The sequence below is a fragment of the Rousettus aegyptiacus genome, unplaced genomic scaffold (assembly GCF_014176215.1).
Source record: "Rousettus aegyptiacus isolate mRouAeg1 unplaced genomic scaffold, mRouAeg1.p scaffold_m13_p_2, whole genome shotgun sequence".
NCBI lineage: Eukaryota > Metazoa > Chordata > Mammalia > Chiroptera > Pteropodidae > Rousettus > Rousettus aegyptiacus.
Genome location: NW_023416295.1, coordinates 160,956,404 through 160,983,247, shown reverse-complemented (window position 1 = coordinate 160,983,247; position 26,844 = coordinate 160,956,404). Strand labels below are relative to the sequence as shown.

Sequence of the window (26,844 nt, the reverse complement as noted above, 5' to 3'; positions counted from 1 at the left end):
TGAATATGCGGTCTCTTCAGCCTCATTCCCCTGTCATTGTCCGTCCTACTGAAGGATCCAACCACCCTTAATTACAAATATGCTGTTGCGTCGATCGCCTTCCCCGTCCCCCCGCCTCGCCCCCCCCCCCACACTCACATTCCGTCTACTTGTTTTTCAGGACAGAGCTCTGGATATTTTCTCTCTGAAAAGGCTTCTAGACATTTGACTCACTTCCTCTCCCCCTTTCTAAAATTAGGCGCTCCTCCTATGTGTTCCTGTAATGCTCAGGGTTAACTCCTATACATCACAATGGTTAAGAGAATGAATTTCGGATTGGAATCCTGACTGCCACAAAATGGCTGTCACTTCGAACGATGAAGATGATAATGATTAGTACTAACAGCGCTTAATGCGTGTGGGTAAAAGGATGTAAGAGCTTTACATGCGTTGACTAATTTAATCTTTACAATTTATTAAATAGGTACAATTATTGTCTCTGAATTCAAATTCCTACCTTAAATCCTGGCTCTGCCACTAGATGGCTGGGACAGGTTAGTTAACCTCTCTACGCCTTAATTTTCTCATCTGTTTAATGGAATAATATTAAAACACACCCTTGCAGAATTGTTTTTAAGAGTAAACTATATGTCAGGTAACCTGGTAGTTGTCACCACCATCATCATCCTTTTAATGTCCGATCATTCAATGTTAACTCTCATAAATGGCAAACTTCTTGAATCAGGCACTCTGTTCTACTGGTGTCTATATCCCTTTGTATCAAAAAAGTAATTGAGTGTTCAAAATTATGTCCAATTTTAGTCATTCTATTTTCTCTAATTTAATATTAAATCAATAATCCTGTACTACAAACATGTAAAGAATATTTTTTAAATCTTACATCATAGAGCAGCCACAGTTTCTATTCATTTCTTAACTTTTAAAACACGTTATTTCAATCCTGTCTCTGCCCTTTCACATTTAAGTTTTAACAATTAAGTTTCTCTTTTTGTTTTCTTAATCAGGATCATTTTTGTTCTTTGCTTCAGCTATCATTGAACACTGATAAACGCTAAAGAAGAAGTTCCACACACACCATAACCTGAATGTTTCTACTCAGATATCTTAAAATAATCTTAGAGGCAACTAATCCGAAACTGAATCTCATCTCCGAAATTGTAATTCCACCTATATTACTTATCTCAATTAGTGGTATGCCTCAAGATCTGCCCACTGCTCCAACCTAGAAAACTCCACTCCCTTCAACTCAATCCTTGACTTAATCCAGAATCTGTCCTTGACCTTCTTTCATCTCTACTGATACAGCCTTATCTCTCACCTGAAATAAAGTCACTGCCTTCACAACACTCTTCCTGCCTCTACTCTCTTCTCATTATGATCCATCCTCTGTACTTTCAGCATAATTATCAGTAAATATTTTTCTAAATCAAAAATCTGATCCTCCTCCTCCAATTCACTCACATAGAAGTCTTCCATGGCTTGACACTGCCAATGAAATAATGTGTATACATTTGCAGTCCCATCCCCCTTCAACACATTTACAGTGTGTTCTGGTAAACAAACAGATCTTCAGGAAATAAAACTCTGATTTTTAGTGTTTACCACTGTCCGTGGTATAAATACTGTCACAATGGTTGATTTCAAGCTATACTGAAGTCACCAAACACAGAACACAAAGTTGGGAAGAGACGCATACAACTGGTTCTCATGAGCCGGTATAAGCCAGCTTCAGTAAAAGCTCTAACTCTATTCACTTCCCCTTCCCAAGCACAAATAATCTCAAGCAGATAAGTACTACTTTTCAAATATATATTTTGGTAATGTATAATTTTGAAGTGATTAAAAACATGACTCTGCTATAAATACATAATGAACATGTGCAACATATTTAAGCAAGCTATATTAATGACTAAATAGCTTTATATCTATTTTGTTGGTTCTTACATTAATGAGTTAATAAACCTTTGATGCATGTTCATTATATATTTGAAAGAAAGTCATGTTTTTAATGTGGTGGCTGAAAAAATGATTCTTACTGGAAATTACTGTTTGACTATCGCTATGGGAACATAGGCCTTTGATTATAGGAACATAACATTCTAAATAAGCTTTCTGCTTCTGTAACCCCGCTGACATACCTGACCTGTGAGTTGACAGGTAGTTAATAGAAGAAAAATAGACCTTTGTGTTTAGACAGAATGAAGAATGGAATTTTGCGCTTAAAAACCTTGTACCTCTACATTTTGGGGCTGCTTAATTTGGGGTCTGTGTACCCGCGGCAAACCCAGCTGGCTGAATGAAGAGTGTGTTTCCTATAACTCACTGAGTTCTGGTGGTCTGCGTGTCTTTTGGGGGCTGGTGGCTACAACATTAACTTTTTGAAAATTTGATAAAAATAGCAATTAAAATGTAAATTAATTTAAAACACTGAATTTATGGTGATTTTGTGACATTTTGTCCTCTCAATCCAAGAATAGTAAAATTAAAATTATTACTATATATTTTTTCAATAAAAAGTTACAATAACTACAATTACTAACCTGTGGGATTTGTTGATATTTATTACTTTGAAAAGGAATCCTCATTCTGTTCTGGTAACAACATTAGGCCACTTGCCATTTAGAAGCCATGAACTTTGACACTTCTGTCCTTTTTCATAATTGTGTTTCATCTGTCTGAAACATCCTTTTTCTGCCTAGTGAATTAATAATAACAGCTACAATTCTATTGTATCTGGAACTCTCTAAATACTTTTCCTTCATTAGCTTGGTTGATTTTCACAACAACCTCATGAAGGTAAATAGCACCACGAGGCTCAAGAAGTTCTTATCTTTGATCTCTTAGGAAAAAAAAAATCACATGCTTGTCTATGATCACACACCTAAAAATCTACAAGGCTAGATTTCAAATTCAGGTCTTGTTTCCAAGGCCAGTTCTTTTAACACTTTAAGCTGACAGTCTAGTCTTCGAAAGAAATCTCCACCGTAGAGATGTCTTTGACTTAACCAGATAGAATGAATTACTCCTTCCTCTGTGTTCTCATAGCACTTTGTTTGTTTTCAATTATGCTAATGATAATGCATTTATTTCAAGACTGACATATGTTAGGCACTCACTTTATATGCATAATCTCATTTAATCATCAGACAATTTAGAGTTAGATACCATTACTCCAGTAGTCATATGTGGTGAGGCTGAGATTAAATAACTTGCCCAAGTTTACACAGCTACAAAGTGGCTGAGCCAGCATTTGAACCAGTGTCTAATGACAGAGCTCAAAGTCTTAGTGCTAGCAATTTACCTTTCACACCAGGCTGTTCATTCTTTGATGGCAGAAACATGTTTGTTTTTGTTTGGGCAACCCCAGTTATTTGAATACTGCCTGGTTTATAGTACATGATAAATGTTAAGTGAGTAAATAGCCAACCCATATATTCATCTTCTTTCTCTTTTTCAAAAAGGACCAGGTCATTGAACTGTGTGTAAACTACCCCTTCTCCCCACACATACCCACACACCTTCCTGATGCATTCTTCAGAGGTAATGTAATTTCTTTTCCTCTTTTAGACATCTCTGGGGGGTCATTTTCATCTCTGAAAAATGTTGGTTTTGGGGTGGGTGGGGTGCAGGTGCAGAGCTGTAATAGTTCTCCCTGATATTTCAACAATTTCCTTCCTTTTTATAGAAATTTTCAAGTGAAATTTTACATCCTTATTTCTTTAGCTACAACCTAGTGAGATGGGTGGGTATGGTGGTGTTAACTATTTTATAGATGAGTAAACTGAGGCTAAAAGCAAGGAAATTATTTTCTTCATATTAACACAGCTAGAAAATACTTGGAGCCCTAATTTGAACTTAGGACTAATGCTCAGATCCAGTGTTCTATTGGGACACGTTAACTTTTATTTCCCTTAGGATCGAAATCACCAGAGGAAACACTATATAGCATCTAGCCAGAGGAAAGTAGACTATCTTACTTAGCAAAGGAGAAGAAACTGAAGCAAGAATACGAATAAAGCTGAATCGGTAAAGAGAGCAAAGCAAGCAGATAAGTTTGTGGAGCAAATTCAGAGGAAATGAAAAAGTGGGATGTGGAAGGAGACTCAGTGATGGAGACAGGAACCAGACCAGAGGTGAGGAGGGAGGACTAAAGCCCAAAGAAGGTTTGGGCCTGGGAAGTCTAAGCTCCCAATAGCGTTAGCGCAGCGGCGGACACCAATCGAATCAACGACAAGCGTGGCGACACAGGCTACCCTCCGCGTCCGCAGCGGGGTTGGGGCGCTGGGTTGCCACGCCGCGTGGCGCGCTCGCCCCGCCCTGAACACGCCCCCAGCAGCCCCACCCCCAGACGGCCCCGCCCCGAGCGCCTATCGCCCCCGCCCTCCCACAGGTCTCTTAGGTGATGCTGCAGGCAAGATGGCGCTGTCGGCGGCTTTGGCGGCCTGAACGAGATGCTCCGGGTCCTCGGCAGCAGCGGCGGCGGCGGCGGCGGCGGCTGTGGCCTCGGCCAGGGCCTCAGGACTGTCCCCGGCGTGAGTGCCCAGGAGCCTCTCCTCCGGCCGGGTTAACCCGGACAAAGAGGAGACGGCCACAGAGGGAGGAGGCAGTGAGGAAAGGAAAGCGCGCAGCACCTCCCGCCCCGGCACCATGGCTGGGCTCATCAAAAAACAGATCCTGAAACACCTTTCCAGGTCAGTGAGAGCCTTGGGCGTAGGGACCAGTCCACCTCCGCCCTAGCCGGCACTGGCTTCGGGAACGCCGGCGACTGGCAGCTGTGCGAAGGCGACTCTTGGGCGCCCCGCTCCAGTAGGGGTAGGGGTCGCGGCCCCGGGTCTTGCGACGCCTGTGTTGGCCTCACGAGTCAGCCCCTGGCCGGGTTCTTCCTTGGACGGATTGTCCCCCGGCTTGCTCGTGGAGGAGCGTGGAGGAAGGCCAGGGGAGGCGGTGCACTGGGGTCGCCCCCGAAGCAGTGTTTGGGGGCGTCCCGGGGACCCCCTCTTGGGCGGTCCTGCGTGGGGACCAGAGATGGCGTGTCGGCACCCAGGTGCCTGAGTTACGTGGTGAGATGAACCCGAGCTTGGTACTCGCCCCCACTCGGAGCGGAGCGGTTCCGTTAACCGAGAGCGTCTAGCGCAGTGTGGGCTCCTAGGGCCGAGGCTTGTCTTCTTAGTGAAATGTTGTTAATTAACCTTGTTATTGTTCTGAATTCACCCCACCTCGCCGTTCTCGCTCCGATGCATTCGAGGGTGTGCCTGTTTGCACAGTTCGGATTTGTCTTAGGTAAATAACCAGAGTTCCCCGCTTTGGCAAGTTCTCTCTGGAGTCATTTTAGTCCCACGTCATTCTTACAAAACATTTTTTTTTTTTTTTTTAAACCCAAGACCCATAAATTCAGGGAATCAACATCTTTGGTGATACACCGAAGACTTGCCATTCTTTCCACTTCGTAATGCGGTTTTAGTCAGAAACATGACTCAGTAAAGCTGGCAGTTTGTTGCTCCTGGCTTCTCCATATTTGTCTCTGGACACAGGCTAAATGTAGGATCTTGTTTCCAAGTTGTTAACACTGAATCCAAAGTGCTTGGTTTTGACCTTTATTCTCTGTTATTTGTAAGTTAATGATTACTTTTAATTTATTTTAGGAAATGACTTGGGTATAATGATATATTTATATAATAAAGACAATTTTTGAATCTACAGATCATTGTATACCACAGATTATATAGTGGGGAACAAAATCAATAGTTCTGTGATTCAGCGAGTTTTTTTCTCCCTTATAACACTGAATAAGATATGACAGTTTTTAATTTTATTTTTATTTTATTTATTTATTTTATTATTATTTTTTTAGTCGAGGCAACCCTTGCTTGACCTCACGGATTGCAAGGACCTTGTCAGTTTACAATCCCTTACCTTATTTTATTTTATTTTTTAAATTTTTTAGGTCTACAGCACCTGGTGGTCTCCCATCCAAGTACTAACCAGGCCTGACCCTGCTTAGCTTTAGAGATCAGACCAGATTGGTCTTGTTCAGGGTAGCAGAGCCATAGACTTGACAGTTATTTTTTTTTTAAGTAAATTAAGTGGCATTTATGAATATATATTTCTTAATAGTATTACTAATTAGAAAGTTTCTCTTAAAATTGTACATATGTTTTATATGAATAACTTATTTTGGAAGGTTTTATTTATAATTTATTTATAATTTATTATAAGGTCTGACTTATCAGATGTCCTCCAGCCTTTCTCATATTCAGTTCCACAAGAATATTCAGACCTACAGAAAATGATTTGACTATTTTGTCACTCTCCCAAGGACATTGGTACACAGCTAGCTCTATTCTAGATGCAAAGGGGGGAAAGTTAATTCAATCCGTGAGTGTCTAGGGCATTAGGGTTTAATCTCTTGTGGAGCAGTTGAGAAGGTCTCAAAAATTAATAGCCTGGGTAAAGGCTTACTTCACAAAATAGACAACATGTACATATTCAGAATTCAGTCCTTAGGATTACTTTTTAGTTTGTATTATTTCCCGTCTCTGTGTTGTAAAGAGTAATGAAGTTTTATTTTTTTAGAGATGGGTTTTTGAAACATTTGAGTTTGTAGTTATTTCATATTTCAAAACTTAACTGAAGTGACTGAAGAGTATCAAATTTATGTTTTTGGTTAATATCTTAATCTTACTGCTATTGCTGTCATCTTTATAGTGTTATATATAAATCTAAAGGATGACAGTAGATGAAACAAGGTGGGTGTTGTGATAAATAATAGTTATTCAAGTAGGGATGAACTTTTGAAATTATATGGAATAAGCTTAATTTTACAGATTTTTCCAGTGATAAAGATGTCTGGTTATATTTATATAATCATCCCCACTTCCTCCTTGGCTCAAGGCATACTATAATGGCACAAGGTTTACTGGGGGAATGGGAGTCGGCAGGACAGACAGACACCACACCTGAATGGAGTCTTCATACAGTTTAAAGCAGTGTTTCTCAACCAGGGGCGATTTTGCCCCTCCAGGGAAATTTGGCAATGTCTGGAGACATTTCTGATTGTCACAACTTAGGAGTTGGGGTGGAGAAAGGTACTGGCATCTAGTGGGTAGATGCCAGGGATGTTGCTAAACATCCTACAATGCACAGTCTCCCATAACAAAATATCATTTGGTCAAAATGTCTATAATTTTGAGGTTGAGAAACTGGTTTAAAGTCTGCAAACAACAAAAACTTGCTCTGTTTAATTAGGTAAAAAGGTAAATGTAACAGAAAGCTATTGTGGTGGGTCACAGAATCTAGGAAAGGCAGGAACTGGCCAGTTCCTAAAACCTCTTTGGAAGAGTTCTTAGATCTCCGCACTATTGACATTTTGGACAAGATAATTCTTTGTTGTGAAAGGCTGCTCTGTACATAGTAGGATGTTTAGCAACATCTCTAATCTCCACCCACTGGATGCCAACATCACTCCCACAGTCTTGACAATGAAAGATGTCTCCAGACCTTGCTTAATGTCCCCTGAGGGGGAAATCGCTCTTGGTCGAGAACCACTGCTTTAGGGTGCTGTCCCATGTCTCACAACTGCCAATCTTTGATCTTTCCTGTCCAGTTTCAAATTCCTGGGAGAGAGATTCTGTGTGGCCCAGTTCTATTTATTCATGGATCAATTAGCAATGGCAAAGATTATATGTACATCAAAGATATGGTTATTGGAAGAACTAGTATTTTGAGTCAGGCTTGCTGCTCCACTTGATGTCTTTGATTGGCACTGTACTACATTTAGAGGCCCTCATCAGCTATGTTAAGGAAATCAAACTTTATCCCAGGAGGTGACTGCTAATAAAGAATTCTATACAAAAGGACATGATCATTAAAGTTGCTTGGCTATCAGTTTGGATTTTGAAGTCCAGGGTTCCAGAGCGATTGTCTGGGGTGGAAGTATACTGCCGAGGAGCTCCAATTAACTTACTGGATACTATTGGAAGGATATCAGCATCACACAAATTTATGGGAAGGTTAAAAGAACCAGACTTGGAAGGGGACCGGATCCAGGCAAACTCTAAGGATCTAGATAGGAGAACTATTTGACGTTCTTAACAAGACATGTTCCCTAACTAAGGGGAAGAAACAAATAGAAAGTGAGGGTGGTCTGAGAAGATCGCTGAATATTTGGAATACTTGTTAAGGATATTAGGAAGGGTCAAACACTTGCGGGGATCTTGTGGCTAAATGGCAAAGCAATGGGAGAATTTAAATTGCATCACAATATATTGATGGGATGGTTTTAAGTTGCATAAGGAAGGAAGGGGAAGGGCAGCAGCTAATAGCCTGGGGAGGAAAGAAAGAACCATCCTAGGACTGGAAATTTTATCTAGGTTAAGAGCTGCTGAGAAAAACAAATGAGAAGATTGGAAGCATTGGAGGTTTTGTATGAAAGTGTTATGTTAAAGTTTTAAGATTTGGGAGGTGGAGTAGGTGTAGATAAGGCGATGGAAGTGAATTGCTGAAGAAGTTAAGATGTATGTAGAAATAAATACTGCTAGGTTTATAATCATTCCTGTACTAGACATTCTTAAAAGGAAATACGACATCGGTTAGACTGTCAGAAATTCTTTTCTCAAATGAAAATATTATAAAATGATTGATAGGCTAATTATTTACATCTTTCATTTTCATGGTAAAGCTCAATAAATAATTTTTGAAAGTTTATGTATACCAAGTCTTGAGCACTTGGCATTAGAGATACAGAGATGGTTAAATTATGGTCTCAGCTCTTGGGAAACTTCAGTGATTCCCATTCTGGAAAAAGAAGCATATGAGTAGGATTACTAAGTGTAATCTATTTCTAGAACCATACTGCCATTGAAATTTGTGAGATATGTTTTACTTGGATTAGGCAACTGGGAAAAGATTGAGTTAAATGTTACCTTTTAGGATTATAAATAAATTTACTTTTATAAATTTGGAGATTTTTTTAAAGTAAGTATTGGTTATTTACATTGCCAGTATTATCTTAAAAATAATCTCCAATAATGTTGATTTTGACATTCAATACTTACCAAATACTACTTTGTATCAGATACTAGTGCATAGTGCTGGGGTAAAAATCTGTACCCTCGGTGGAGTTTGCATTTGAATCAGAGGCGGGTGATAGTAAATAAATACTTAAATGAAATACATTGTATCAGTTTGTGGTAAGCACTACTGGAAAAAAAAATAACAAGGAGAGGGGATAGGAAGTGCAAGGAGATGGCAATGGGGTTTGTAATTTTAAATCTGTTGATTCCAGAAGGCTTAATTGGGAAGGTGATATTTGAGAATAGATCCGAAAGGGGTGCTGGAAGCAGATGCAAAGATCCAGAAGTGGAAGTTTACTTGTTGTTTTGGAATTATATCCAGGCCACCTGTATAGGTGAAGTGGAGTGAGGAGTGGAGTAGAGGATGATGAGGCCAGATTTTGCCGGGCCTTGTAATGACTTGGCTTTTATCCAAGTGAGATCGGAAGCCACTGGGAGGCTTAGAGCCAAGAGTCACTCCACAACCATGTAGGAAATAATAATAAGAGGGCGAGCGCAGAAACAGGAGCCCAATTAAAATGTTAATTATCCAGATGGGAAAGATATTGGCTTGGACCTAAGTGGATGCAGTAGAGTTGTTGAGATACCATATTTTAGATGTATTTTAAATGTAGAGCCGAAAGATTTGCTGACTGATTAAATGTGATTGAGCGAGAAAGAGAGCACTGATGGATGACTCCATAGTTTTGACATAAGCAGCTGGCAAGGTGGAATTGCTATTCCCTAAGTTGGAGAAGACTGCTGGTGGGGCAGGCTTGTGGAAGATTAGGGGTTTGATTTTGGGAACATTAATTTGGATGCCTGTTAGGTACCTATGGAGACCTTTTTTATTCGTGAACTAATTTAGACTACATATTTTAGTCTGGCAACAATGTCAATGTTTTCTGTGTATTTATCCTTCAATTTATGCAGTACATAATTACAGCAGAATGAATTGTGAGTTGAATTTTCGGGGGTGTTTTTTTTGTTGTTGTTGTTTAGTTTTTTCTTTTTTTGTGTGCTATGAAGTGCAGTATGTAGAGCCTTTGAAATCAAGTAGGCGACCATTTCTTTCACAGTAATTTCCAAATATACCCTGTATTGATTTTTGCAAAAAAGTTATTTCAGGAGACTGATTTGAAAATTTTAGGTGAAAAGGGAGTTGGATGCTTGTTCCATTGGATGTTGTAATATCACCTTCTTAGAATCAGAAGGGATTTCTTCCTGTATCTGAGAAGGGAATTATTAACACACAGAGATTTGTCACTTGCCCAGGGTTAAGGTTTGACAGGTAGTGTTGAGTGATTAAGTCACTGATCCAGCACCCGTTTAGTTTGATTTTTCTGTTGCCCACGCAGACTGTTGTTCCCACCTAGTGGCTTGACTTTCTTTACTCAATTTTCACCATTTCCCTTATTACTCTTATGGTATTTCATCATCCTGCTGCAGTATCCCTCAGGAGATTCTTTTATTACTTGAGAATCCCTTGATTCAGTAGTTCTTTGAAGTTGTGGAAACATAATTTCTCCATTTGTTTTTACTTGCATGTTTTTTTTTTTTGCAATATTACTTTTTGCAATATTACACTTTGCCTTAATCCTACAGGTTCCAGTCTAAATATTTCCTTAATAAGTTGACCTCTTGTTACTTAAACATGTTTTAAATTTTGCATGTTATATTAGGATGAGTAATTTTATATGTCTATTAAATATTGGTATTTCATCAATTGGTATTAATGACTGGAGCTCAGATTGAATGTAAGTTACAAGTAGAAGTCTTAATGACTATTTCCATGAGTGAAATATGAACAGTTATCATATCGAGACAAAGTTATTAAAGCAAAATTGAGAGTGAAGCAAATATAATTTAAGATATAGTACTTGTTTGATTTTCCAGCTTACTGTTGGTCTAATAATTCACCAACTTATTTTAAGACTTCTCCCAGCCAAAATTCATGTTGTATATAAACTTTGATTCTCTATATTAGTCTATTCTTTAAGTCTTAATTTTAGTTAAATGTATATATACTTTTTTCCTACCCCAAAATACCGTTAGGAGAGGGATCTCTGGCTTCTTTTTGCCACTGCTAGCATAGCATCAAGTTTTGGTTTTATTTGCTGTTGTCCATTTTTAACCCTTTTATAACTTGATGGTTAAGAATTAGTATTTAGGGATAAACTTAGTAATAATAGAAAATTCAGAGATTATAAAATTTGATAAAACTATATTTTTAGGTATTGAGTTGAGTTTCTGTTCCAAATTTTTCTTCTGCTGTGATGCTTTATCTGTAAATGAAATGTACTATAAAAAGGGGCATCCATAATATGTAACATTTATCTATTTGCAATTTTAACAGAAGTAGAGTCAATGAGACAGAGGTAGACTAAGTCTCAGAGAAACTTGTATAGAAATAATGAATTAAAAGCACACAAACGACAGCTTAGTGATATAAAATGGATCGTTATTAAATCTGTTTTGACTACAGCATGCATACCAAAGGAATATTTAAGGCAAGTATTTAGAGAAGTTAAGGGTAATTTAGGTCCTTCAAATTTAGCTGCAATTTTATTTTTCACTATTTTCCAGTACTATACTTCTCCATTTGTTTTCTGTGTGTGTGTGTGTGTGTGTGTGTGTGTGTGTGTGTGTGTGTGTATTCCTTACCCCACCCCCACCCCCAGCCATCTGCATCTCTTCATGACAGGGTATTCTCTCAGGCTTCATTTTACTTGTACATCTTCCATGGGCAACTTTAGGCTAGTCTTCATTGGTTGTCTTTATTTTGAACTCCTTTAGGTCTTAAAATATATTGTTTGTTTTATGAAAACAAAAGCTTCATGTTTATTCTGTAGATTGCCCTCTCTTTAAAGGCAAATTCACCTTAATAGGCTTTGAATTCTGAGGACAGTGACTATGCTTGTCTAGTTTGCCATTGTATCTTTCGCATCCGCCACAGTACTGTGGTACATAATAGTTGTTCAGAAACATTATTAGTTGACTGGAGAAATAAATTGATACTACATTAGCTTTCATAGAATAAATATGGCATAAATTGGTTGCCCTGAATTCATTTTTGGCTGGTTTAAAAAATTGACTTATGTCCAAAAAATTTAGATTAAAATGTTTTGTTTTTTTTTTTCCTAATAAATGCCATAGCTCTCCCAATTTACTTTTGAGTGTACAGATATAGTTTATTGCTGATCTCTCTTCGGTTTGTGGGTTAGTTTTCATAGGTAACTTTAGCATTCTCATTGAAATGAAATGAGGATTATAGTTTTAACTGGGCCTTTTGGCAGTTAAATTGACAATTTGTGTTTGTATATTGCTTGCCTTTTAGAGTGTCCTAATTAGTTTTATTTAATGTTGAATCATACAGTTCAGTTTTTATAACTTTTGTACAATATAGCTATCTCATTTTTGCTAATTAGCATTTTAATATAAAAATTTAAAAATACATTTGAATAGAATAGTAGTAATTCCAGTGGTAGAAGGAATGAGGAAATCATTAATTGTTAATTTACCTTAGAATTTAAGCAGTGTTTGCTTTTAGTTAATCCAGTGTGAAATACAACTGTATTTTTAAAAAGTGAATCACAGCTAAAAATTTTTATATCATTCCTTTCCTCTCCCTTCCCTTAAACTTGCTCCCTTCTGTGTCCCCTGTGTACCCATTCCCTGCAGCGATCCCTGCTGGCTGTGGTGGAGATTGGTGTGCTGTGAATTTCATAATCACCCAAATGAGTACCCGAGGAGTCTAAGAAACCCTGGCAACTGACTACTTGCTTTCACCAGGAATAGGGACCTTTTGTCTGAAATTTCCTGCCCTCAGGTAATACTTCTATTCCCCATCGTTTTGTTTTCTCTCTATAAATGCAAACACTTATTATGCCCCACATAAAGATACTTAGAGAATAATTTCTAAGTCTTAGTGTTTTAGTCAAATACTGATTTCATTTTTTATTTTTTAACTATGTAGCTTATAGGCTCATGCAATTCCTTACACTATCTTTTCGAATTTATAAGGTTTGGCAATGTACTTAAAACCAGCTCTTCTGATGTTGCCAAGAGAGTTTTATAACTTAGAATCAGCTATTCAGAATAGTAGTTAACATTTGATCTACTCTTTAATGGGTAAGATTTCATAGTCTAATATAACTAATGAGTTATGAAGGCTCTTTTGATAAAGGATATTTTAATCGATTCTCTTATCGAAGGACTTCAGAGTTTATTTTGTGTATTTAATGTTAATCATAATCTTTATCAAAGAGATCGAAATAACTCATGAACAGCACTGCAAAGAGGATTCAGTTTTGAAGACTATAAGGGCTCCCCTTACCATTCGTCTCCTCTCCCCTGTCCCTTTTTAAAATTCATTATCAGGGAAAGCAGATATAAAACTAGATTCTTGTGGAAATGATGCTGAATTTTTTTTCTTCAACTTAGGACTCAATAAAAACCTAGAAACTCACGTCATTGCATATTTCTCATGCTTGGAAAATATATCCACATAAATACTTTGAACCTTTTCTAAAAGTCTAGTAAGACATTGGTAATTAAAGACTAACCATGAGCAGAATTGTACAACTCATTACATACTTACCTGAGGCGTAATAGGGCAGTTGATAAACTTGTTGGCCATGTGTTAACTAGCAATTATATAGATATGATGATGTATTGTTTTTCTTGTCTGCCTTGATTCCATGCTATCATTTGGGTATCTGGATCTCTACCATATTACTAAGGGAAAGGTGCCAAGCTTTAATTTTAGGTAGGCCGTTAGTGAAACCATCGAGGTTCTCTGTAGAATATTGATAGTTCAGATCTTATGTTATTTATAATGTCATTCAAAGATGGTTCTCATCAGGAAGTGTATGAAACTTCCAGTTGCTTCATATCTTCACCAATACTTGGTGTGATCAGTCTTTTTAATTTTACCCATTTTAGTGGATAAGTAGAGGTATCTTGTGGTTTTTAATTTGCAGTTTCCTATTGACTGATGATACATACTTCTTCATGTGCTTATATACCATCAGTATGTCTTTTTGGGTTTGAAGGTCTGTTTAAATCTTTTGCTTATTTTATTAGTGGATGTGTTATTTTTGAGTTGTAAGAGTTCTTTGTATATTGTAGATACAAGTTCTTTTTCAAACATGTTTTATAAGTATTTTCTCCCAATTTGTGACTTGTCCTTTAGTAACAGTATCTTTTGATGGACATAGTTTTTAATTTAGGTAAAGTATAGTTTATTGAATTTTTTCTTCAATGATTTGCGTATTTTTGTTGCATTAGAGAAGTCTTTGCCAAGCTGAAGGTCACCAAGATTTTCTCCTATATTTTCTTACAGAGATTTTATAATTTCAGTTTTGAGAGTTCAGACTGTAATCCATTTAGAGTTAATTTCTTTGTTTATAGTGTAAGGTAAGCATCAAGTTTCATTTTTCTTTCCTTCTTTTTTTTAGGCAAGGCATCCCTTGGTTGACCTCACAGATTACAAGGACCTTGTCATTTTACAATCCCTTATCATTATTATTATTATTTTTTTTTACGCCTACAGCACTTGGTCTTCTTAGGTGGTCTCCCATCCAAGTACTAACCAGGCCCAACCGTGCTTAGCTTCTGAGATCAGACAGGATCGAGCTTGTTCAGGGTGACATGGCTGTAGAAGGTTCATTTTTCTTTGTCTATTTTTTCTTTTTTTGGATATGGCTATACAGTTGTTCCAACACAATTTATTGAAATATTATCTTTTACTCATTGAATTGTTTTTACTCCTTTGTTGAAAATGAGCTGACTATAAATATGAGTCTATTTCAGTATTCTCTATTGAATACTGATAGTAGCCACTATCAGACTGTCATGATTACTGTGGTTTTACACTGATATCACTGTCTTGATTACTGTGGCTTTTTGATGTCATAAAATTAGTGGTACAAGGCCTCAAACTCTTTATCTTTTTAAAAGTCATTTTAATATTCTAAGTCGTTTGCATTTTCATGTAAATTTTAGAATCATATTGTCATTTCTACTGAAAAACCTTCTGTAAGTTTGCTTGGGGCCTATAAATCTATTTGGGGAGATTTGACATCTTAATATTGAGTCTTCTGATCTACATGTATGTTTTATTTCTCTATTTATTTATGTCTTTAATTTCTCTCAGTAACATTTTGTAGTTTTCAATATATAGGTCTTGCACACATTTTGTCAGATTTACCTCTAAAAATTTTATACTTATGCTAATGTAAATAATACTTTAAATTTCAGTTTCTAATTGTTTGCTGCTAGAGTATGGAAACAATTGATATTTTTATAGCACTAACTTTTCGTTGAGTGAAATTTATATGTAGCAAAATGAATAAACCTATATGCACCTCAATGATTTTTCAAAATAATATTTTTATGTAAAACACTTTTAGATTTATAGAAAAGTTGTGAAGATAGTACTAGTTTACTATTGCTTCACGAAATTATTTTATAGTTGTGTATGTGTGCTAGATTGTTTCGGAGTTTTCATATATCCCATCCCCTCTTTCTTATTATTAATATTGTTACTATGGTACATTTGTCACAATTGTGAATCAATGTTTATAAATTGTTATTAACTATAGCCCACACTTTATTCAGCTTTCCTTAGTTTTTTACCTAATGTCCTTTTTCTGTTCTAGGATCCCATTGTGAATACATTATATTTAGTAATCATCTCTTTTTAGGCTCTTCATACTGTGACAGTTTCTCAGACTTTCCATGTTTGTGATGACCTTGAAAGTTTTGAGTAGTATTGGCCAGATATTTTGTTCAGTATCTCTCAATCAGGATATATCTAATATATTTTTCATGATTAGAATGGGATTATGAGTTTTTCGCAAGAACACAGAGCTAAAGTGCCAGTTTTATTATGTCAAATCGAGACTGATGTTGACCTTGATCACCTGGCTGATATAATGTCTGTCAGGTTCCCCACCGTAAAGTTATTCTTTACTCTACTTTCATACTGCGCTGTTTGGAAGTACTGTGTGCATCCCCCACAAAAGGAGTGAGGAGTTAGTCCTTGAGGGTGAAATATATACATAAGTAATTTGTAAATTTTCTACATGGGAGATTTATATGTTTTTTCCCAGTTATTTTTTTAAATTCAGTCTTATGCTTATATCTGTGTAGACTCATGTTTATTTTTTTTATACTTTGGGTTATCCAATAATATTTTATTTCTCAAATTATTCCAGCTTTGGTTGTTGGGAGCTCTTTATTTGGCTCCTGTGCCTGTGTCCCTTTTATTGATTTTATTTTTTATATTGGGCTTATAACCTGTACCCTGCTAAACTCATTTATTAGTTCTGATAGCTTTTTCTTTCTCTCTCTCTCTCTCTCTTTTTTTTTTTAAGATTCTGTTGGTTGGGGGAAAAGACAGTTTTACTTCTTTTCCAAACTTTCTTTTATTTCTTTTTCTTGCCTTTTTGTGTTGGCTAGAACCTCTCTATACAACGTTAAATAGAAGTGGTGAGAGCAGACATCCTTGCCTTGTCCCTGTCTTAGTGGAAAAGCAATTTAGTCTGTAGAGTTTTCATAGATGGCCTTTATAGTTTTGAGGAAGTTCTCTTCTGTTCCTAGTTTGAGAGTTATTTTTCTATGCATGTTGTTGACTTTTGTCAAATGCTTTTTTATGGCTCTATTGAGATCATTGTGTGAATTTACTTTTAATATGGTGCATTACATTAAGTGATTTTTGAATGTTAAACCAACTTTCATTCCTTGAATAAGTACTTGGTCACGATGTATTATACTTTTTATATATTGTTTATTGTAGTGGGTTATAGCTTGCTTTATGAAATTAGTGTAGCAGGTTGCAATCACCATTTTGAATGAAATAGACTAGAAAATATCAGACTGTATTAAACTATTGCTTCATGAAGTATTTTTGGCAGTTTTGCGTGTACTAGATTGTAACATAAAGTGTGTTTTTTGACCTAACACATAAACATTTTTGAAACTAACAAGTTTATTTTTTGATCCTGAAGATAATAAGGCATAGAGTAGGGCAAGAAAGCAGCTAGCCCTAAGAGAGGGGTGCCAGATTAAAGGTGGTACATCTTGGGGGAAAAAATGGTATTGGGAGCAATTAGAAATATGGGTTTCTTTTGAAAAGCCTCATCACTTTCTGAGTTTTGATTGAATGAATTTTTCTGGCTGCATGATGAAGCCCATGGACTGTGAAAGGATGTAATTAGTTGCATATTAATAATAACTTAATGTTCTTAGCCAAAGGACTTGGCAGTCTATCAGATTTTGGGAAGTCTCGCCAAGAACATCCTCTCCTGTATAACTTTAACATGTGGTCTTAGGTACTTTTCTTGAAATATTGTTTTGAATAAAATCAAGCAGAAGCTGTTAAATTTGCTTACACAAAGATATTGGTTCTTGTAATATCTCTTCAATATGGAGAATTTAATCCTTGTGGGAGTACACAGACTTGAGATACTAGCTAGTGGTTTTAATTACTAAATCATTTCAAGGGTATTTGAGTTGGACTCAGTTGGAGAGAATGGAATGTGATGGGGGAATAATCTTTATGGTACCTTTAAGTTTTAAAATAGTGGATCTGTTTTTGTCTCTCAGTTGTACTCCTTTATTATTTGTCAGCTTGATCATAAGGTAGTGCCTTAGTTTCAGATTTTGAAGAAAAGAATCTGATTAAGCAGTCCAGATGCCTTGTCAACCTCTATATCAATCAGCTGTTATCCAAGGAAATATGTTTAAATGTCTTAGATTTGCACCTTTTCTCTGTTTATAGTCTTTCTCTGGGAAGGTAGAATCACTAGTAATTGGGCAGTCACCTAAGAGGTGTCTGTTTATTAATAACGAGTTAATTTAATTAAATAACTTAAAAATCAAATTATAGTATTGAAATAATTTATTTTCCAGATGGTTAAAATTAATCCTATTTCTTTAGGGCAATGGTTCTTAGCCTTTTTGATGTCTAAAACCCTCTTTTGATGACACAATAAAATATCTTATGCCCTTTGAAACCCATCCACAAACTTTAAAAATGCCTACTTTAAGTTTTTAAAACAATTTAACATACATTGTTAAGTTCTCTGTAAAATCTAGTTGTTCATGCTGTAGCATGAAATATCATAGAATAAAGATGACTCTTTCTACATGGGAGATTTATATGTTTGAGAAAAATGTTATCAAGTAGCAGAGCCTATTCTTAAGTTTTGAAAAATAGTAGGTATTAATGTGACTCTCTAACATGTACAGTGATAGGAACTGTAAACATTTTACAGACAAAATAAATAATTCAAGAAATGCATATTTGCTGGCAAGGTTTTAAAAGAATGTTCCAGGGTTTATTATATGAATGCAAAGAGGTAAATATGAAAGGAGGTAGGTAACTATGTCAGAAAAGGGTTTTTATAAACTATGTTCTAAGATTCTTTTTAGCCTCTGTGATTATATGATTCTACCCTCCGTTATTATATTTAACCTGGAGATGATTCATTTCATAAATCTGTGTCAGGTTGCTTTAGCAAATAAAACAACTGTATGATCTTTGTTTTTATGATGTAGCTATAAAATGAATTGATGAAAGTTCAATTAAATTATGACTAAAATTTAAGTAATATCACATAAAATATATACCTTTCTGAATTATGATCTACTACAAACCTAGGTTTTGTCAAACCAAAATTTTTTTTAGATAAAATTTTGGTCACTGGTTATGTAATATCTCTGTATTATTCATATTCCAATTTAACTAGTATTTTAATAATAGCTACTCTAACACTCACTGAGTTTTCATATGTGTTAGGGACAGTTTCTAGCTTTTTTTGTGTTCTAATTCACTTACTACGCAGAACAGCCCTATGAGGCAGGTATTATTATCCCCATTTTTCAGGCGAAGAAATTGAGGTTGAGTGGTAAGTGATATTTTTCTTGCAAAGCTGGGATTCTGGATTTCTCATTCATTTATGCTGTGTTCTCTTACGCAAATTATAAGCCTTGATTACATGGACTTAGCTTTCTTTGTTTTGCCCTAAATGTTTACTTAGCACAGTGCTTTGCACATAATTTATATTTTAATAATTATGTATTGATTGTAAAATATAGAAATTAAACCCATTCTTTCCATTTGCCTGGAAAATTTATTCCTCTATTGGCCATTTTTGTTGTAAATGCTGAAAAAACTAGTAAACTTATTTTCATGTTATGTGCAGTTAAGGAAGATTTTGGATAAAATGGAAGCCTGTTTTAATATTTTAAGTATGTTTTAAAAATTGTTACATTGTTAAAAATATGAGAAAGTTAACCATTGAAAAATATACATTCACATTAAAATTTATTTTATATGGTACTAATGTTAGAATAAAGAACACATTTATTTTAAAATAAACCTCTTTGCATGCCATAATATACATAGTAATGAAACATTAGTCTATGCCTGAATTTTAAAAATAAAAATATCAGTAAGAGTTGTGCCATTTTTATCTTTATTATGTGATATTTCTTCTGTGCAGTAGTGGTAACTTTGACATATTGAGGTCAATCAGCTTTTTCTCTTATTCGTGTCTGGAGTCTTTAATATATCTACTTGGGTTTTGTATAGATTTCATGCTTCCATTCTCCCCAGCCCCCTCATCTCCACCAGATAAATAATTATTCAGAGCATAATTCATTGACATAGCTTTCTACCATTTTTTAAAGTTCAGCTTTAAAATGGTTATATAACATTTTAGGGCTTTAAATAGTTCTTTAGAGAGCTAAAATGGTTTATTTCAGATAACAATTTATTTTCTTTAGGATCAGGCCAGTTATCATAACCCTTCTCAATTATAATATTTAAAAGAGTAATACAGTTATCTGGGGACTCTGAATGGCAGTTCAGTCCGAAGAGACCGCAGTAACATTTGGAAAAAGCATAGGTAGACACACAGCTCTTCCATGCATAATGCTCTTTTGTGAGTATTCTTCCCTTTGCTTGCCTAATATACACTTAGTGGAAGCCTGCTTTTCCTATATCAATTAAATTATGACAAATTTGGGAAACATTTGTGCAAATTGAAAGGATATGTAAGTTAAAGTCTAACATATGAATAATAAAAATAAATAATTTGATATATATATACTGCCACCCAGTGTAAGAAACCAGCTTTCTAATAGCTTTGAGTATAACAGTTACCAATATATCTTCAGCTTTCTGTTTAAAATATTTTAACAGATCAGCCATATTAATATATTTTCAAGATTAGCTCCATAGCTCAGCCATTTTAAAATCCTCTTTGGATGATCATGAACTTTTGATATTGCTCCAATTAGAACTATAATCAGTGTGTTCATGCTTTAAATAGAAAGAGGGATGGAGAAAGAGAACTCTTAATTGGATATTTGTTTTGTATGAGATGCTTTATATACTATCTTTAACCCTCACTAAAATCTTTTGAGGTTGGTGTTATTTTCTGCATTTTATAGATGAGCATACTGAGGCAGAGTGGTATCACAGTAAGTCGCTACACTGGAATTTACACCACCCAACATTAAGACCCACACTCTATGCAGATGTTATTCCTTTGGTATGAACTAATTTGAAGGTAAAAATTTCTTGTGAATGACACGTACTTTAATCTTTCCATCTTTCTCTTTTGCTCATCAGTCCTGTCTTTTAGGGTTTCTGTTGAAATTTTGTCTTTGTAAAAGTAATATTTGCTCCTTATACACTTAAACATACAGAAATGTTTAAAACTGAAGAAATAAATCTAAAATCTTACCAGCTATAGGTACTCTTGATATTTGAGATCTTATAATGCATCTTTTTTATAATTGAAATCACAGTATATAATTTCGAACGTTAAATTTCCACTGGACATTTGTTATATGATTGGGGAAACATATTACTTGATTTGTATATCTCATAAATATCATAATGTATCACAATTAAAGAGATATTACCCCCTTTTGGACATTTAGCTGCTTTCACTTATTTCCCTTTGTAAATGTCGTTGAGCAGAACATTCTTGTACAACCAAGATGTTGCCTGACCTCTCTACTAACCACCCCCCTCCCATATGCACACACACAAATTGCACCCTGCCCAACACTACAGATGCATAATCAGATGTTGTATTCATGAGTTACTCAGATCTGTCTTTTTCCAAAATCTGTCCCTCTGTCTGTCCTTCCTTCCTGTCTTCTCTGTGAGTAAAGTTGCAGTATTTTTGAAGTACAGTTAGGTTCATTTGTTTCAGTTTGCTTTCAGTTTTAGGTGTTTCCCTTCTTCTCATTCTTATTTTTTTTTATTTTTTACATATGTGGAGTATTATCTTGTTTTCCGAAGTCAAACTGTTCCTTTTGTGTACTCTATCTGCTGTCTTAAAATCATTGATTTTTATTTTGTTTTGTTTTACTTATTTTTTTTATTAAATTTATTGGGGTAACATTGGTTAATACAATTAAATAATTTTCAGGTGCACATTATAATTTGACATCTGTATATTCTATTGTGTGTTTACCACCCAAAGTCCAGTTTCCTTCAGCTACCATATATTTGATCCCCTTTACCTACCTCAATCTCCACCTGTCCCCCTAAATTTGACCTCCTTTACTCCATTTACCTCCCTGCTCCTCCTTTACCCCCCACACTCTGCTAACCACTAGTCTATAGTCCATGTCCATGAGTCTCTGCCCTGTTCATTTGGTGCTTTTAGGTTTAAATTCCACATATAAGTGATATGTGATTTTCAACTTTTTCTGTCTGGCTTATTTTGCTTAATATGATTATTTCAAGGTCCATCCATGTCGTTGCAAATGTATTTCATCTATTCTGGCTGTGTAATATTCCATTGTATATATGTACCACAGCTTCTTTGGCCAATCATCTATTGTAGGACACTTGGGTTGCTTCCATTTCCTGGCCACTGTGAATAATGCTGCTATGAACATTGGTGTGCAAATACCTTTACAGATATGAATTTTCAAATCTTTGGGGTAAATACCCAGTAAAGGGTTTGCTGAATCATATGGTAGATCAATTCTTAGTTTTTTGAGGAACCTCCGTACTGTTTTCCACAGTGGCTGTACCAATTTGCAGTCCCACCAGCAGTGTATGAGTGTTTCTTTTTCTTCACATCCTCTCCAACATTTGTTATTACTTGTTCTGTTGATTATAGCTATTCTATCAAGTGTGAGATAGTATCTCATTGTGGTTTTGATTTACACTTACCTAATAGCTAGCGATGTTGAGCATCTTTGTATATATTTGTTGGCTATATGTATGTCCTCTAGGGAGAAGTGTCTGTTCAGGTCCTCTGCCCATTTTTTGATTGGACCATTTGATTTTTGTTGTTATTGAGTCATATGAGTTCTTTGTATATTTTGGATATTAGGCTCTTATCAGAGGTGTTGTTTGCAAATATAATTTTTCATTTGTATGGTTATCCCTTTACCTTGTTGACGGTTTCTTTTGCTTAGCAGAAGCTTTGTGATGTAATCCCATTCATTTATTTTAGCTTTTACTTCCCTTGCCTTTGAGGTCAAATTCATAAAATCCTCTTTAAGTCCAAGGTCCTTTAGTTTAGTTCCTATGTTTTCTTCTATGCATTTTATTGTTTCAGGTCTTATATTCAGGTCCTTAATCCATTTTGAGTTAATTTTGGCGTGGTGATAGACAACAGTCTAGTTTCATTCTTTTGCAGGTGGACTTCCAGTTTTCCCAGCACCATTTATTGAAGAGGCTTTCCTTTCTCCACTGTATGTTTTTGGCTTTTTTGTCGAAAACTTTTTGCCCATATAAATATGGTCTGGACTCTTGATTCTGTTCCACTGGTCCGTGTGTCTGTTTTTCTGCCAATACCATGCCGTTTTGATTACTGTCACTTGGTAGTATAATTTGAAGTCGGGCAGAGTGATGCATCCAGCCTTGTTCTTTTTTCTCAGGACGGCTTTGGCAATTCGGGGTCTTTTGTGCTTCCATACAAACCTGATGATTTTTTTTTGTTCTATTTCTTTGAAAAACGCTTATGGGATTTTGATGGGGATTGCATTAAATCTGTTTAGTGCTTTAGATAATTTGGTCATTTTAACTCTACTGATTCTTTCAATCCAAGAACACAGAATATCTTTCTATTTCTTTGTATCTTCTTTGATTTCTTTTAATAAGGTCTTGTAGTTTTTGTTACATAGGTCCTTCACATGTTTTGTTAAATTATTCCTGGGTATTTAATTCTTTTTCTTGCAATTGCAAAAGGAATTATTTTTTCCACTTTTTCTAACGCTTTGTTATTAGAGTATAGGAACGCTATGGATTTTTGAACGTTGATTTTGTATCCAGAAACTACCGTATTTGCTTATTGTTTCTAGTAGTGTTCTTGTGGAGTCTTTAGGGTCTTCTATATAGAGAATCACGTCATCCGCAAATAGTGACAGTTTGACTTCTTCATTTCCTATTTAGATGCCTTTTATATCTTTCTCTTTCTGATTGCACTCGCTAGGACCTCCAATATTATATTGAATAACAATAATGATAGTAGACAGCCTTACCTTATTCCTGATCTTGGAGGGAAGGTTTTTAGTTTTTCACCATTAAGTATAATGTTGGCTAAGGGTTTGTCACATATGGACTTTATTATGTTAAGATACTTTCCTTCTATACTGATTTTGTTAAGTGTTTTGATCATAAATGGGTGCTGTATCTTGCCAAAGGCTTTTTCTACATCTATTGATATAATCATATCATTCTTATTTTTTCATTTATTTATGTGGTGTATCACATTAATCGATTTGCATATGTCAAACTATCCCTGTGCCCTTGGGATGAAGCCTATTTGACTGTGGTGTAGAATCTTTTTAATATGTTGCTGTATTTCGTTCGCTAGTATCTTATTTAGGATTTTTGCATCTGTATTCATGAGAGAGATTGGTCTGTAGTTTTTTTTGTGTGTGTTATCCTTACCAGGTTTTGGTATCAGAGTAATATTGGGTAATAAAATGAGTTGGGAAGTACTGTCTCCTCTTCGACTTTTTTGGAAGCGTTTGAGGAGAATAGGTGTTAAATCTTTGAATATTTGGTAAAATTCACTGGTGAAACCATCGGTCCTGGACTTTTACTTTTTGGTTAGGTTTTTGATGATTGTTTCAATTTCCATACTGCCGATCAGTCTATTTAGATTTTCCAGTTCTTGATTCAGCCTAGGAAGATTGTATTTTTCTAAGTACTTGTCCATTTCTTCTAGGTTATTAAATTTGGTGTTATATACTTTTTCATAGTATTCTTGTATGATCCATTGTATTTCTGCAACGTCAGTCATAATGTCCCCTCTTTCATCCCTGATTTTGTTTATTTGTGTCCTTTCTCTTTTTTCTTTAGTGAATCTAGCCAGGGGTTTGTCAATTTTATTAACCTTCTCAAAGAACCAGTTCTTTGTGGCATTTATTTTTCCTATTTTTTTTTCTGTACTTAATTTCATTTATTTCTGCTCTAATTTTGATTATTTCTTTCTGACTGTTGACTTTAGGATTCATTTGTTCTTTCTTTTCTAGTTTTTTTAAGATGAAGCATTGGGTTGTTTATTTGGGCTCGTTTTTGTTTTTGGAGATAGGCCTGTAATGATATGAACTTTCCTCTTACGACTGCTTTTGCTGTGTCCCAAAAGTTTTGATATGTTGTACTAGCATTATCATTCCTTTCTATGTATCTCTTGATTTCTCTTTTTATTTCTTCTCTGACTCAGTTATTCTTCAGTAGCATGTTATTTAATCTCCATGTATTTGTGATTCTTCCTGTTTTCTTTCTGCAGTTGATCTCTAGTTTCAAAGCATCATAATCAGAGAATATGGCTAATATAATTTCAGCCCTCTTACATTTGTTGAGGTTATCTCTGTGTCCCAGTATGTGATTAATTCTTGAATGTTTCATGTGTACTAGAGAAGAATGTATAAGCAGCTGTTTTGGGATGGAAGGCTCTGTATATGTCAATTATGTCCAGTTTGTCTAATGTGTCTAAGGATGTTACTTCCTTATTGATTTTCTGTTTGGATGATCTGTCCATATCTGACAGTGGGTATTTACGTCTCCTACTACGATAGTGTTTTGATCTGTTTCTTCCTTTAGTTCTGTTAGTAATTGATTTACATATTTCGAGGCTCCCTGATTGGAAGCATAGATATTAATAAGTATTATATATACAATTGTCCATTTAATATATACAATTGTCCATTCCCCTTTGCAAATTTGAATCTTCCCTTTTTCAGGTATTGTTATCTCAATTTGTCCCTATGTATGCTGAACATTCATTACTATACTATCTTGCTATAGCAATTCTCTTATTATTATTTAAGCTTATAATGCCCTGTTCTCAGTAAGGGTTGCACTCCTCTGCTTCTATTTGCCGGATAGTCACTTTACTCCTAATTATGGTTTTTTGTGTTTTTTTTTAGGTCATTTTGTTTTAGGTGAGCTGACACCTTTCAGTATTTCCTGTAGTGCAGGCCTCATAGTGGAGAATTCCCTCAATTTTTGTAGGTCTGGAAAGGTCTTAATTTCTCCTTCATATCTAAAGGAAAGCTTAGCTGGATACATTATTCTAGACTGGTAATTCCTTTCACTTTATAGTTTAAATATTTAATTCTATTCCTTTCTGGCTTGTAAGGTTTGTGGTGAGAAGTCTGAGGATAATCTAATGGGTTTTCCTTTATAAGGTGCCGTTTTCTTTTCTCTGGCTGCCCTGAGAATCTTTGTTGTTGATTTTTGATAACTTTAATAAAATGTGTCTTGGTGAAGGCCTTTTTGGGTTGAGATAATTGGGTGTTCTGTCGATTTCTTGAATTCCAAGCTCCAGCTCATTCCTTATATTTAGGAAATGCTCATCCACTATTTGTCTGACTGCTTTCTAGTCCCTGTTTCTTTTTCTCACCTTTGATAATGGCCATTATTCTTATGTTTCCTCTCCTGATGGTATCAGCTAGTTCTTCTATTTCTCTTTCATTATTTTCCATTCTTCAGTTTCTCTCTTCTTCTTTAGGATTTATTTCTAGATTTCTGTTTTCGATATCACCGATCCTTTCCTCCATTTGGTTGACTCTATTTCTCAAGCCTATATTTCATTTTTCAACTCTTGCAATATGTGTGTGTGTGTGTGTGTGTGTGTGTGTGTTTTAATCTCCAGAAGGTCTATTTGGTTCTTTTTGAGTGTTTTAATCTTCTTACTCTGCTCATCCAGTTGTTTTTTCAATTCCTGAAATTGTTGATATAACTCATTTCCGAACTCCTGTCTGGGCTCCCCGCTTCTGCCCATGTCCCTCTGTCATATATTTTCAGCAGAATTATCTTTTAAAAATGAAAGTCTCATTCTAATCAAAAACTATTTTTATCATTGTCAAATTCCCAGTACTTATTAGATTATAGGTACACTAAATCTTCACTTAATGTTGTTGTTAGATTCTTGGAACTGTGATGACAGGACTGTAATGAAACCAATTTTATCATAGGCTAACTGATATAAACAGGGATTAAGTTCCCGGGGTGTATTCAGAGCAGGGGGCCTGAAGAAATGGCTTCTCTGTTTATAACACGTACCCAACAGGAATCTGGGGTCATTGTGACAAGGGGCACAAAACTTGTGGCCTTCCTATGATCAAACACCCTACATGTTTCCCTCTGCACCTCTACATGGTTTCTGTGCAGGACTGATGGGACAGGACTCAATATTGGAAGAAAAGCTGCAGTATTTAGTGAGGGAGATTGCCACCTAGAGCCTATCCAGTGCGTGCATGGGTGTGCCATGGGTGGTCTTAGATATAAAGGCTTTGA

The 26,844-nt window shown here is 35.6% G+C and overlaps 1 protein-coding gene, 1 non-coding gene and 1 pseudogene across 5 annotated transcripts in view; 2 read left to right on the top strand and 1 right to left on the bottom strand.

Moving 5' to 3' along the window:
* The first annotated feature begins 4,390 nt into the window (after nucleotides 1–4,390).
* Nucleotides 4,391–26,844, top strand: part of UHRF1BP1L (UHRF1 binding protein 1 like) — a 71,350-nt gene continuing 48,896 nt past the window's right edge. For 3 of the 4 annotated variants that reach the window (XM_016158218.2, XM_016158220.2, XM_016158222.2), the window contains exon 1: nucleotides 4,391–4,691. In XM_016158218.2, coding sequence (XP_016013704.2) covers nucleotides 4,648–4,691 — 44 coding nt within the window. In that variant the 5' untranslated portion in view covers nucleotides 4,391–4,647. Of the gene's footprint in view, nucleotides 4,692–12,731; nucleotides 12,880–26,844 lie in introns of all 4 variants that reach the window. The other variant, XM_016158219.2, reaches the window with a different exon arrangement.
* LOC118614874 lies at nucleotides 14,596–14,714 on the bottom strand (annotated as a pseudogene).
* LOC118614526 lies at nucleotides 26,554–26,685 on the top strand. The gene has a single exon (XR_004956111.1). It is a non-coding gene; the product is annotated as a small nucleolar RNA SNORA11 (small nucleolar RNA).